General features: G+C 41.8%; 1 protein-coding gene across 3 annotated transcripts in view; it reads right to left on the bottom strand.

Moving 5' to 3' along the window:
- Positions 1–15,096, bottom strand: part of Cul1 (cullin 1) — an 86,176-nt gene that overhangs the window by 40,443 nt on the left and 30,637 nt on the right. For 2 of the 3 annotated variants that reach the window (XM_052718966.1, XM_052718964.1), the window contains exon 2: positions 4,418–4,717. In XM_052718966.1, the coding sequence (XP_052574926.1) occupies positions 4,418–4,557 (140 nt within the window). In that variant the 5' untranslated portion in view covers positions 4,558–4,717. Of the gene's footprint in view, positions 1–4,417; positions 4,718–7,150; positions 8,336–15,096 lie in introns of those variants that run through there. The other variant, XM_052718965.1, reaches the window with a different exon arrangement.

Below are 15,096 nucleotides of genomic sequence, written 5' to 3'. Positions count from 1 at the left end.
CCCAATATGGATGCTGGGAACTGCACTCAGGTTCTCTGGTAGAGCAGAAAGTGCTATTAACCAACCACTAAGCCATCTCTCTAGTTCCAAGCTTTAAGATATGGTCTCACTGTGTGGCCCTGGCTGGCTTGGAACTTGCTAGGTAGACCATGCTGGCCTCGAACTCAGAATTCAGAACTCAGAATGCTGGGATTAAAGGTGTGCATACCACATCTGGCAGCCCTGTACTTTAACCAATTATTTTATGTTTATTTTAGTGTGGGGTGGGATGGGGTGGCACACATGCCCCAGTGTACCTGTAGAGGTCAGAGGGCAACTTACAGGAGTTGGTTCTTAACTTCTACCACGTAGGATCCAGGGTCGGAACTCAGGCTGTGGAGCTTGGCAGCAAGGGCCTTTATTAACTGAACCATCTTGCCAGCCCAAAATTGTTTTTTTCTTTAACTTATTTTATTTTTAATTATGGTGTACACCTCTGTCTGTGTGTATGTGAGTGCGATTGCCTGAGAAGGCCAGAGAAGTCCAATTCTCTGAAGCTGGTTCCAGGTAGTTGAGAGCCACCCAACATGGGGGCTGGGTACTGAACTCAGTTCTGTACAAGAAGGGTATGTACTCTTAACTCTGAGGCATCTCTCCGGTGCCTCAGGCTGCTATTTTTAAAGAAATCCTACAGTAAAAATATATTTAAGTGTAAAAACACATGTATACTATACATATACATACATTTTAATTTGGATAGTTTCATTTATCTATGTTAACTTTTTTAGTATTCTAAAATTAAAATGTATGAAATGTTTCATAACCTATTCTCATAAGTACTGATATAACTATAGTTTTAAACTTACATCCCCATTAAATGAGCAACTGTAAAGTCCTGGAATCAGTATCAATCTGCTCTGTTAGCTGAGCATCATTCATTCATTCATTTTATTTATTTATATGTTTAAGAAGGGCTCATGTAGCTTTAGCCGGCTTTGAACTTGTTATGTTGAGGATGGCCTTGAACTCCTGACCATCCTGACTCTACCATCCTGGTGGGATTACAGATCTGAGCCACCAAGCCTGGCTGGTGAGTTCTAATTTCAATTTTATATTTGTATAGAATCAAGAAACTACACATTAAGGGCTGGACAGGTGGCTTAGTTGTGTACAATACTTGCAGCTCATGCAGAGGATCAGGGTTCAATTCCCAGCAGTCACTTGTGGTGGCTCACCATCACCCATAATTCCAGTTCCTGGAGATCAGATGTCCTCTTGGGGCCTCCTCAGGCGCCAGGGATGGATGTGGTACACATTGCATACATGCAGGTAAGACACTCAGACACAGTAAATAAAAATAAATCGTTTAAAAAAGTATAAATTTAACTGGGTCTGAATGTTCTAACAGTAGGAATAATGTCTTTTATAACCTCATAACCTGTGCAAGAGACAGCATAGTCCTTTATACACGTTATGGACCAATGAAATGCTGTTTGTGATAGTTAATTGTGGAGTTGCTGGGGACTCAGGATCACCTAGATGAGGAGCACCTCTGGATGTGTGTGAGGGAATTCTGCACAAGGATTAACCTTGGATGTGAGCAGCACCACCTCATGGCAGTAGAGCATCTCTGGACTGAAGGGACAGAGGAGCGAGTGCTTGCTGGGCACACTGCTGCCCGCAGCTGCACACTCCTGCTACCACGAGCTCCTACCACGTCTCTCCGCTGTGATGACTGTGCCTGTGAACTATCAACACACATACATCCCTTCTTCCCTTAGGCTGTTCAGTCAGAGCAGTCAGAAAAGGAGCTACCGTACTCTTAGTACTCTCGAATATTACTAAGGACCAGCCTTAATAATCTTCTTCCCAAGGGCTCAGAAGAAAGGCTACGAATGGCAGAATTGTTTTCAGGAAAAGACTCTCAGCATCCCGAGCTCTTAGTCCATCAGTTTATTCTTCTGAGTCAGTTCTCTCTCTACACAGCTTCTATTCTGCTCTCGTGCCTAGCTCCTTTCTTGCCTGACTTCTCGCTACATTTATCTGTTGTCCCCTCTAAGTTCTAACTTAATTCTCTCATCTTAGTTCTGCCCCATCTGGGTTCTCATCCATCTCGTTCTTTCCCATCGTAGCTCCTCTCCCATCTCCTCCTCTCTCGTCTTGCTCTTCCCCATCTTCCATCTCCTTCCCTCGTACTCTCCTCTAGCCCTTCAGTCTAGTTCTTCCCCGTCTCAGTTCATTCTTCTCCAGCTCTGACCATTCTCTTTTCTCTTCTCCATCTCGTCCTTGCTCTAAAAATAAAACTGCTTTTTATCCCTTTGGCTCTTATCTTTCCAAGCTATCTCTGCTCCCACAGTTTCTGGCAGGGACCAAGGGTGGGGGGTGAGGGGTGGGGAGGAGTGTGCTCGGTCACTAGGCAATTAGCTAAGCAACTTCCGTCACAGCTAGATGTACCTCTAAGTAGGAACCCTTTAGTTCTGAGTTAATTGTTAAGGGTGGATCTAAAACTAGAGATAAGACTTTGGAAAGGAGAAAGTTAAGCTTAATTAGCACATCCATCAGGCCTTCTCAAACCGATAGTCTGGATGCCTAAGTCTGTTCTTAGAGAGTACAGAGGTATCTCTGGTAAGATAATTTCGTCCATCCAGGGATGGTCCTGGCTGGATGCTGCTAATGACGATAATGACAGAAAGGCCTGTAATTAGGGATCCTGAGTGCGTTACTGCACAGAGGTTATCTAAATATTCCTTTAGTAGAGGGGAAATGGTGCCAACAAGTGATGGAAAAGCTACAATAGCACACAAGAAACTCATAGCAGGAGACAGCTAATAATCAAAAGCCAAATATCAACAAGACTCCTTGAGCTTAACCTCTGGAAGGCCCTCGGCTTCTTCCAGGTATTAGCTTGTCATAATCAGATGAAATCCCACTTCATATATTTTTATGGCTTGCAGCAAGTACTTCATTTGTAAAACAGAACTACAATAGGCAAGTTTTTGTTCTATGTGCGCCCTTCAGAACTGTAAATGGTTTTTACCTGGTAAAGGACAAATAGGAAATATTTTATGACTTTGTGCACCAGACTGTTTCTGATACAACCAAGCTACTCTCCTGTAACATGAAGGCAGTCACAATGAGCATTTAAACATGCTTAGGCCAATACTGCACACAGAACTTTCTACAATATGATCTACTGGGCATCTCAAAATATGGCTATTATTGCTAAGAACCTGAATTTTAAAATTATAGTTACTTCTCAGTATTTACAGGTGTGGTTCTCACAGGCTCATTAATTTCAATGTTTGTTCCACAGTTGATGGAACTGTTTCTGAAGGATTGGGAGGTGTTGCCTTGTTGGAGGTGAGTCACTGGGAATGGGCTTTGAGGTATCAAAAGCTCGTACCTTGTTCCCTCACCCCCAGCCCCTCTGCCTCCAACTTGTGGATAAGATGTGGGCTCTCAGTTACCAACTCAGCATCATGTCTGCCTGCCACCATGCTCAGCAACATGATGGTCATGAACTCACCCTCTGAAACTGTAAGAAAGTCCCCACTAAATGTCTTCTCTTTTTTATTTTTTCAGAGCCAAGGACCAAACCCAGGGCCTCGCACTTGCTAGGCAAGTGCTCTACCACTGAGCTAAATCCCCAACCCCAATATTTTCTTTTATAAGTTGCTCTGGTCGTGGCATCTCATCATGGCAGTAGAAAAGTGAAAAGCAACTAATACAACAGGGCGCCTGTTGTAGGACCGACCACCAAATGGTGGAATCTACTATAAATTATGACATGTATTTGCATATAATTCACCTGCATCCTCACATTACACTTTAAATTATCTCTGGACTACTATACAACACAAATGCTACACAACAGTTGTTATACTGTTCAGAGAACAATGACAAAAAGGGTCCACATGTCTAATAGAGAGCTTTTTTTTTTTTTTTTCAAATATTTTCAATCAGTAGTTGGTTGAATCTATCGACGTAGAACCTGTTGATATAAAGGGAGGCTATAAAGCTGACAAGAAGCTCAGCAGGTGGAAGTATTTGCTGTCAAGCCTAAAAACCGAAGTTTGATCCCCGGACCTGGACTGTGCTGGCAGGAGAGAACTGACTCTTTCAAGCTGCCCTATGACCGCCACATGTGCACTGTACACACTCGAGTACACACACACACTCATATGCACAGTCTCTACTAAAAAACAGGGGCTGGGGGAGGGGGCAGGTATGTTTCAAATCTGCAGGCACTAACCAGAACCACCTTAAATAACTAACCAAATTACCTCTACTGAAAACAGAAAGGTAAAAAACAACTTGTGATTTTGTTACAGACAAACAAGGAAGGAAATATGACATAACATTTCTAATAATTAAAAGGACATACCACTACATAATCACAACTCTAGACACACCAACCACGGCTCAAGCTAGAGGATACGTGTAGAGCTCCATGTATCTGGACTTCGCCATGCTTTGTCTGGTGTACACTTGCTGAATCCCAGCTCTGAGGTCATCCCAGATCTGGTCAAGACCAATCTGCTTCAGTCCATGGGGATTCTGACTCCTGTTTGATGACATTATGAGGGATGTTCTGAAGTTGTCCAGTACAGCAACCCTTGTAAAGACACAGCTAATTCTCCATTAGTTGAAAAAAGACAGTATCATTCCAAATGTATTCACAGCAGCTCAGAAAGAACGTTCTTTAGGTGTAGAGAGTAAAATCTCATTGCAGGCAAACCTGAAAAGGAAATAAAGGAGAACTGATCAATTCTAACTTTCTGGGGTAGCTAACAGGGTAACCCTATCGACAAACAATCTCTGAGTGTCTGCAGGTACTGCAGACATTCTCACTTTCTACATGGAAATAAATGCACTATAGGTCTGTCTGTGAAACATGTTTAGACATTTCATCCAAAATCATTTAACTATTAGTGCTCTGGAAAAAGTTGAGAAAAACAAGCAGAGACTGTTGTCATTCTTTCCCTTCTAAGGTCAAAGGTTCAAACACAGCACTGGACCTTTCTAACAGTTAGACAAACTCTAAAGGAGACACAGCAGAGAACGTGCTGAGGAAATCCCCAGAAACAAGTAGGACAAGCAATACCATCTTACCAGCTGCCTGTGAGTTTTAGGAATTCTTCACTTAGCACTTGACAGAAGAGCTAACATGGGAAGAGTGAAGGTGAAAGGACACAGGCTTTCTTCCAACAAGGGAATCTGGGAGGGATTATCAAAATTCCCAATGTACCTTGGACTCAGGAGTACTGGCTTTGGAGCTTAGCTCACACCTTACTAAGCTTGAACTTTCTAGCCTGCAAATGGGGGCAAATTACTTTCCTCACATGGCTATTGTAAAATTTAAGGATAACATATATAGAATATTTGATAGTAAATACTTACCAAGTGGTTATAGTATTTTTAATATGGTAATATTATAATACTATGGTTATTATTTCTAAGTATATGGCGCTACCTCAAAACACAATCTGTGATGTTCCTGATGTTGTACTTAGTTGGTCCTTCACAATGTACACATACTTTAGAATTGTTCATGCACAGCACATTAAAATGTAGAGGCTTTAAGTAAGTATTTCTACATGCAAATAAAAAGAAAACATTGAGTTCTTTTAATGAATGGCTTCACAAAATAAATGTCAATGAAGTAAATGGAATGAGAGATGTCAGCACAGGCTGCTACTCTCCAAATCGAAGCCTGAGATACCTCAAGTCATCGAGCACACTGTATCTCCTGATCAACATTACGAGGTTCCACACAATGCAAGGCCCTTGTAGGTCGTGCATATAGATTAAGTTTTGACTACTGAAACTTCAGTTATCTCTAACATTTATAATGTGAGCTATAGGACTGAATATTTTATGAAAGCAAACCATCCTTCCTATCGTATAAGTATTTTATTTCATACATTCCAATGTTCAAATGTGAAATGTAATCAATACAACACAAGAGTCCTTTAACTATAAAGAAAGCAACAGCTCAGCAAATGTCTCCTGTACAGTTTCAATCTTTTTGTTCACTTGGGGGAATCCCAGTAACACCCCGCTTGATGACAATCAGCACTCGGACTGGTGCTGCCACCTCCTAGCATCAACATCTGCACTTACCTCCCCATCACTTCATTGCTAGTTCCCCATGGGGAACCTAAATCTGCTCAAACTAGAATCAACAAAGCAGTTACTTCTAATTGCTCCCAGCAATGAAGGAAACTATTTTCTATCACCTGAATTATTTCTCCGTATGTAACCCAACTCAGAAAGTGGGAAAAGCACTGTATCCACCACCTTTCAGGACTCTTGGAAAGACTGATACAGAGTGCCACTGATGCCCTCAAGGACACGTCCCATCGATTAAGTTTGTTGTTCCTCATCCAGTGATCACCACCACATCTCTCAACTGGACTCTCACACATCTGTCCATCTGTACCAGGCCCTTTTCCCTTTTTAAAGCAGCAGAGCCTGAAACTGTCCTCCTAATTCCTAATAAATGGTCAATCCCAGGACCACATGGTCCCACAAGCTGTCCTCTGATATCTACACATTTGCATACACAACACATTTCCATCCCAGCATACGCAATATGCTTCCCACATACACACTCTATGCAGTGCTTCCTATTGTCTCCTTTTGGTATTCTGTGCTAATGTCTAGTAATTCTAGTAGTAGTTGTTTCTAACTACCTGCTGCCCCTTTTCTCTAGTTATCCACACTGAGTATCTAACATTCAAACAATCAGAGGTCCCCAAAGATTTCCAAGTCAGTATTTATATAATAAAGGACAACCTTATCTTACATTTTTAATAACCCCCAGAGAGCCTCACACCAGTATGTTGTAACTAATATGGCAGAGAAATCCAAATCTGAGTCTGAAAGGAACTGTTAAACACAAGCACACTGCAGAAATGTCTGAAGGGCAGATCGAAAGCTGGTCCAGTCCACAGTGTAGGTGGACAGTTTTCTTAAGTTACAGGCATTGTGAAATAAAGAGCAGAAAGCCAACTGGGCTGACATGGTATTTGTGATTCAGGCCACAAAACCCAAGGCCAACCAAGCAGTGAACTCTGTCACGGCTTCACTGGGCTTCCAGACTGGCAGGGAAGAGGAGGGCAGGCAGGACAGGCAGCTTGTAGCTAGAGCTGACCCCATATTTACTTACCTCTGAGCAGTCTCTCCACACAGGACACCTCAGCAAGTTAGGGTTGTCCACCAGACCACTCCAATAGCCAGAAGAGGCTGAGGCTTTAGTTTGCCAGCCTGGGTCATGTGTGTGCAAATATAAGTGTGTGTGCTTAATCTGCCTTTACAACACTCAATGCTGAATAACTGACTGTAAAACTGGAGCAGTAAAGCAAAATATTGGTATCCACAAATAACTAACTTATTGCCACTGTTGATTTTTCAGAAATATACTATATTACCAACTATACGTCCTCTACCTTGTAACTAAGCCACCAAAAAACCTGAAAATTTCCGATTTCCTAAATCAGAACTCAGGTAGCTTTAACTAAGAAGTAAAAAAGTTTCTTATCACAATCCAGAAGGCTTGAAAATTCTCCAAAACTCACAGTTAATTTCAACAAAATCTTAACAAGACACACTTAGGCAATCAGGCTGTTTGCAAGCACTATTGGCATTACAGGATTATCAACTGGGTGACAAAGTTCCCCAAGTTGTGGAGAATACATAACCTGCAGATCTGCAGATTTAGGTTGCCAATGAGGGAAGTGATGCCGGTTAAGGCAGCTAAGAGTCCCTTACCACTTCAAGTGTTCTCTAGGAACCCCAGCCATACAGGCTCCTTCCAATTCCTGGAAGATGCACAGGTCACATATTCCTGACAGGCAACCAAGGCACAAAAGATCACCAACCAAGGACAGAGACAGATGGCAGAACCAGTTGTACCTTCGTACACTGGCACTGGCACATAAAGCCTATGTGAATTACAACAGCTTCCAGTCTTCACCTTTGTCTTGAGAAACTAAGAAAAGGGAATGGAACACAGCAGTAAAAAGAAACAGGTCTAAGAAGAGGCTGTATACTCAAGTCTTCACTATGCTAGGCCGGGCTATCTCAGAGCCATCAATTAACTAACGGTCAGAAAGCTGTATGTGTTTCTTCAGACATCACTCCCCTGAAAACAGACCACCAAAGAACATAAATTCTTAAGATTTTTAAGTGCATCTCTACTCAAAGGCAGAATCCATAAACCTTAAGGTAACAACTATGTCCTCATCTCAATGTTCCCTTAAGCACTCCAAAATGACATTTCTGCCTTCAGTTCTATAAACTGCGACTAAATATACTTAGCAGATGCTGTTGCTGAAGCCAAAGCTGAGAAGTGTTAAAGTGAGATGACTCCAATCAGGGCTGTAACAGGAACACAAGAATTAGGGATTTTCAAGAAAAGACTGTAACTGCTTTGCTTAGGTTGATTGTTGCTGAAAAACAAAAAGAAAAAAACTAGCAAGACAAAATGTTATGGCACTTTCTAAAAATAAAGCCACCAGTTAATGAGAAGTATACCAACAATCTGCGTTTAAATTAAACTAAGACTAAATTTGCTGTTCTAGTTTGGCCACCTATTGTGCATTCGTGGGTGTGGTGTGCACACGTGTGTGCATGAAGGCCAGAGGTCGATGTGGGATGTCTTCCTTAACCGCTCTCCACCATACATGCTGAGGCAGGCAGTGTCTGTCACTTAAACCCAGATTGCCAGTACGGCTAGTCTAGCGAGCCAGCTTGCTCTGAGGATCATGACTCTGTCTTCCGGTGCTGGAAATATAGGTGGACCACAGGATCCTCCCTCCAGTGTTTACCTGGGAGTAAGACTCTCAATTCTGGTCCTTACATCTATGTGATAAGTGATTTACCCAGTGAACCAGCTCCCCAGCCTTAGTACAGTAACATTTTAATATGTTACAAATTTAAATGATTCTGGGCATTACTCAATACAATTATTATTCATTTTCTATTTCTTTGTCAAAAGTATGCACCCTGGCTTTTAATTACAGTGTGACTTATACTCATGAAATGTACAGTAAAATTATTCAGACCTAGAGAAACTCCTACATGTATACTACAGATCTGTGTAGAAGAATGAGGACAGCCAACACGTCCACCAGCAGAATTCACAAATAAGTTACATGATAGCTCATGAACTAGTTACTCATTTCATTCCTATCACAAAATACCTGACATAATTTAAAAGAACAACTCATGCTAGTCACCGTTTCAGTGCTCTATCAGGAATCGTGGCTGGTAGGTGTGGCTGAGTGCTTCAGGAGTGGTCTTCTCCCTTTGCTTAATCCTTCCTGGAAAAGCTCTCACAGATACACTCAGAGGTGTGTTTTACTAATGTCTCAGGTACCTCAATACAATTAAGCTGATATTAAGATTAGCCATCACATGACTACTCCTTATCAACCTGAGACCCAAACTGATCTCCCTAAACTAGAACAGTCTATCCCTGGCACTCAAAACGGTCATACCCAGCCGGGTGGTGGTGGCGCACGCCTTTAATCCCAGCACTCGGGAGGCAGAGCCAGGCGGATCTCTGTGAGTTCGAGGCCAGCCTGGGCTACAGAGTGAGTCCCAGGAAAGGTGCAAAGCTACACAGAGAAACCCTGTCTCGAAAAACCAAAAAAAAAAAAAAAAAAAAAAAACCGCTCATACCCATCTCATAATGCACAATGCATTCAGTCCTTCTCCAAGATTTTTCACAGTTCCAACACTGTTCAAAGTCCAAGTTTAAAGATTCTTCTGACCCTCAAGGCAAACTCAACTGTGAGTCCCTAAAAACCTAAACATCAATTCTAGGATATAATGGCACAGAACACTACCACTCTAAAAGTAAATGGAGATACAGAAAAGAAGGACAGGACCAAGAGGAAGCAAATCTGAGTCATGCCCACCAGTATCTAGAAAATGCCCTGTGTCAAAGGCTTCAGCAGCTGTGTCTAGAGGATCTTCCTACTGCAGGCCACCTGGCCTGTTAAGTCTGGTTTTGATCTGATTGTGGTCTACAGGTTTCCTTGGAAATGTTCCGTGTCCCTGGCATCTTCATCAGGTTCAGATTTCACCTTCAAGTTTTATGTACTGTAGGGACTAACTGAAGGGTCTTCTCATTCCATCACTGGTTGCCTGGCCTTCCAAGCTTTTCTGTGAAGTCTGGGTGAATCCTCTAAGATCCAGTGCACTTCCCATGCCTGAAAAGTCTGCACCATGTAGTCAAAGTCTGTCAGCTCAAGCAATAGACTGAGGCCTTTAGGATAAAAATCACATTGGCCTTTTGAGTACTAGACAGTTAAGCATAGTGAGACAAATTCTAAGGTGTCCCTGTGGGAGCAGGGTATCCCCATAAGTATTCTTCTCAAGGGAAAGCCAACCAAATTCACTCCTTCACACCCTTGAGCCTGTGATGGATGGTATCTGGCTAATTCTTATGCCTTCAAAGTATTTTTCCTACTGTGCCATGTAACGTTCTTAGCTTACTTTTAATACTCTAATCTCTTCAACAACCACATTTCCCCTTGGTCTCTACTTTACCTTCATTTCTTTTCTGACAAAAACTACAAAAATTCCAAACATTTGCACTCTATTGATGTGGGATAATGTTTTTGTACACTGGTTTAATAAAACACTGATTGGCCAGTAACCAGGCAGGAACTATAGGCGAGATGAGAGATGAGGAGAATTCTGGGAAGAGGAAGGGGTGAGTCAGGAGTCGCCAGCCAGATACAGAAGAAGCAAAATGTCAAAGCAGAACTGAGAAAAGGTACCAAGCCAAATGGCTAAACACAGATAAGAATTATGGGTTAATTTAAATGTAAGAGCTAGTCAGTAATAAGCCTGAGCTAATGGCCGAGCAGTTATAATATAAGCCTCTGTATGTTTACTTGGGGGACGAGAGTGGGAGAGATTTGTCCTGACCACTGGCTGGACGGAACCCAGGAAAACTTCCAACTACTCTACTTCTTTTTTTTTTTTTTTTTTTTTTTGCTGATAGTTCTCTGTGTACTTGGGCTCAAAGCAACCAGCAATACTTCAGCCACAGCCTGAATGCTGGCCTGCCTTGAAACTCCTCTGCCAATTAGTTGGTCACCATTATACTTAAGTCTCCCAGTCTTAGGACACAAACAAAAACCCAGGAAACTTCACTGTAAAAATCCCATCTGAAACCTCCTACGCAGCCTTTCCTTCCTTCTTTCTGATGGGTCTTCTACCTGACTTCCCCCCTTATTTAAAGGAAGGCTCTGTTACCCAACTGAAAACAAGGAGAGCACCAGTTTTTCCTTAAACTACTTACATATCATACCCTTCTTCATTTTCTCCCTGGGCCCTCTGAAAAGGGTTTCTTTTACAGTCCAAGTCTAGTCTCATGACTCATCTCTCCACCTTCAAACAAATATCATTTCTTTATTTCCCACTCTGGTAAGAGAAGTAAGTGGCTTTGATTCCTCTTGTTCTTATCCCAACATAAAGTCAGTTTTATTATTTTACTTTGCCATTATCTCTTAAATCCAGTAAGTCTCTTTATACCCAGGGCTACTAGAGACTGGACATTATCTCCACCTGGGTCATTAAGGATCCTCACTGCTCTCATTGTCACCAATCTTGCCCTTCTAATCAATTTTCCACACTGCTGCTCCAGGAAATCTCTATGGAACGACATACACATTTTGTTAAATGACTTAATCCTAATGATTTTCTACAGCCTGCTTTTGATGATCCCTCTCCCTAACCACTCAGACCATTCCATCATGTAGAACTGTCCCACGTCTGTTTATCAAGCACAGAAGAAAAGGAACTAATATTCACTAAAGGGTATTGTGGTGATATTGTGTTTCCCAATATATTGTGCACCTTAATAAACTTATCTGGGGTCAGAGAACAGAACAGACACTAGATAGACACAGGAGCCAGAAAATAGTGGCATACACATCTTTAATCCTAGCATTCTGGAGGCAGAGATCCATCCAGATCTCTGAGTTCAAAGCCACACTGGAAACAGCCAGACATGGTGACACACACCTTTAATCCCAGAAAGTGATGGCAGGAAGCAGAAAGGTATAAAATGTGTGAAAACCAGGAACTAGAGTCCGTTAAGATTTTAGGCTTTTAAGCAGCAGTTCAGCTGAGATCCATTCAGATGAGGACACAGAGGCTTCCAGTCTGAGGAAACAGGATCAGCTGAGAACTTGGCGAGGTGTGGTTAGCTGTGGCTGGTTCCGTTTCTCTGATCTTTCAGCGTTCACCCAAATACCTGGCTCCCGGTTTGTTTTTATTAACAAGACCTTCTAATATTTTATGCTACTTCTGGCACCTACGTTCGTGGTACAAATTTGAGAAAAAGCTACTTGCCTGTGTCCTTGTGGGCCCCAGCTCAGACACAAGCTACACGTTGCCAGTTGTGGTGGGACACGCCAGTAGGACTTATTGAAGGAGGCAGAGGCAGGAGGATCCCGAGTTTGAGGCCAGCCTAGGAGGCTTGCTAAGGAGAAGCTTCGGCTGGGATAGAGCCACAAACGGTGGCAGTGGAACCATAGAGGCAGTGGCTGGGGCTCTGAGTTGCTGGCTGCTTCTCATCCTGTTGGTGACTGCCGTGATGCTGCTACCTGGGATGAAGGGTTTACTGCTGCTTGTTCAGAGAACAATCACCAGGACCATCATGTTACAAGAGAGCATCAGCAAAGGTCAATTTGGAGAAGTTTGGCGAGGCAAGTGGTGGGGAGAAATTGCTGTGAAGACATTCTCTTCTAGGGAAGAATGTTTGTGGTTCCGAGAGACAGACATTTATCAGACTGTGATCGCTCCAAACCACAGAGGAGGAAAAAAAAAAAATTCTGCAGGGAACCATGACCACGCGCCTAACAGCAACTTTGAAATCTTCAAAAGGATAATGGGACCTCACAAAGATGATTCCACACGAACTATGGTAAAGCCATTAAGCTGATTAACACCAAGGAAAGATCAGCTTTGGACTACAAACTGCTCAGGACAATTTTGAAATGGCTAGCTGAGATGATCCAGATTCACAGACAACTCGAGCAAGGACTTGAGACAAGTCCTACATTTTCCCATTATGCAGAGACTGGACAACAAATGATACAGCTACTTCTCCCAGGACTTGACAATTAACCCAAAATTTTTCTTTTCAGGATCCCCTAAAGATGTCTTTGCCCCCAGAAAGCAGGAAGTAATTTAAAGAAAATGACACCCACATTCCCAAGAAGTGGGGTGGGTGTTTTTTGGTCATTCAATGGCTTATGGATAAATGCTATTATTTATGATGGTTGGTTACAAGTTGCTAATTGTTAATGGTCAAAAAAAAAAAGCTAAACAAAGGAGATTAGATACAGGGTTCTTGTTTAAAAAGAAAAAGAAAAAAGAAGATATAGAAAAGGGTAGATCATTGAATCTACTCTGAAAAAAGGGAAGATATAGAAATGGTAAGATAAAAGGTAGATTTTTGGATCTACTCAGAAAAAAAAAGAATATGAGAATATGGATACAATAAGATAAACAGGGAGATTATTGAATCTACCATTAAAAAGGAACTACTTAGCCAGGCAGTGGTGGTGCACACCTTTAATCCCAGCACTTGGGAGGCAGAGGCAGGTGGATTTCTGTGAGTTCAAGGCCAGCCTGGGCTACAGAGTGATTTCCAGGAAAAGGCACAAAGCTATACAGAGAAACCCTGTCTCCAAAAAACAAAACAAAACAAAACAAAACAAAAAAAAACTACTTGTTTTATATAGGATAAGTAATGAATATTTTTTATCTGAATTTGTCAAATGTTAATGGACTGGACATTGTTGATATATATTATGGAATTTTTTGTCTGAATCTGTCAAATGTTAGTGGACTAGACATTGTTAATGTAATCCTTGACTATATATATATATATATATATATATATATATATATATATATTGTATATACTTATTGGATATAGTTTTTCTTGTATTAGTTATAAGCTTTTTTAAATTTTAGACAAAAAAGAGGAAATGTGATATTGTGTTCTCCAATATATTGTGCACCTTAATAAACTTATCTGGGGTCAGAGAACAGAACAGTCACTAGATAAACACAGAGGCCAGAAAATGGTGGCACTCACACCTTTAATCCTAGCATTCTGGAGGCAGAGATCCATCCGGATCTCCGAGTTCAAAGCCACACTGGAAACAGCCAGGCATGGTGATACACGCCTTTAAGCCCAGGAAGTGATGGCAGGAAGCAGAAAGGTATAAAAGGTGTGAAAACCAGGAACTAGAGTCCGTTAAGATTTTAGGCTTTTGAGCAGCAGCAGTTCAGCTGAGATCCATTTGAATGAGGACTCAGAGCTTCCAGTCTGAGGAAACAGGATCAGCTGAGGAATTGGCGAGGTGAGGTTAGCTGTGGTTGGTTCTGTTTCTCTGATCTTTCAGCGTTCACGCCAATACCTGGCTTCAGGTTTGTTTTCATTAGTAAGAACTTTTAAGATTCCTGCTACAGGGTATTCCACTAGACTGACCCAAACAGCACTTGTTTTGTTTCAGAGGCAGGGTCTTGCCGTGCTGCCACAAACTCAAGAGCCTCCTCAGCGGCAGGTATGCATCACCATACCTGTTCTGATAGAAGCTGCTTCGGCTAATGTAATCCTTATAATAACTATACTCTCTGCGTGGCACTATCTACATCTTACAAACATGGAAACTCAGTCTCAGAGACATTAAATATTTGCCCAAATCAGTACTACTGAATGGCAAGAATTTCAACCTAAGACTTGAAATTCTAGAACCTATTTTCTATCCCCCCACATGTTGTTTCCCTAGGAAGGTGAGGCCTCTTACTCCACTTCCTCAAGGAGCCTGTTTCCAAGAGTTACTCTTGCCAGCAGCAGGTGCTCCCAAAAGAACCATGCAAAAAGACAGCTAAAAGGCTTCATGGTGCAGGTGTGCTGACAAGTGTACTTGCTGCTGCCAAGTGCAAGGTCAGAAAGCTGTAACTGCACAACCTTGTCTTTCACTGTACTTCTAAAACTACACAAAACTTTTGTTTGACTAGTCATTAGCTAGTTATTTTTAATTGAATGTAAAATAATTTAGTTATTTACATTTTTGT

This window comes from Peromyscus californicus, unplaced genomic scaffold, assembly GCF_007827085.1.
Source record: "Peromyscus californicus insignis strain IS unplaced genomic scaffold, ASM782708v3 Scaffold_6__1_contigs__length_162567912, whole genome shotgun sequence".
In the NCBI taxonomy this organism is placed as follows: Eukaryota; Metazoa; Chordata; class Mammalia; order Rodentia; family Cricetidae; genus Peromyscus; species Peromyscus californicus.
This window is presented reverse-complemented; position numbering and strand designations above follow the sequence as displayed.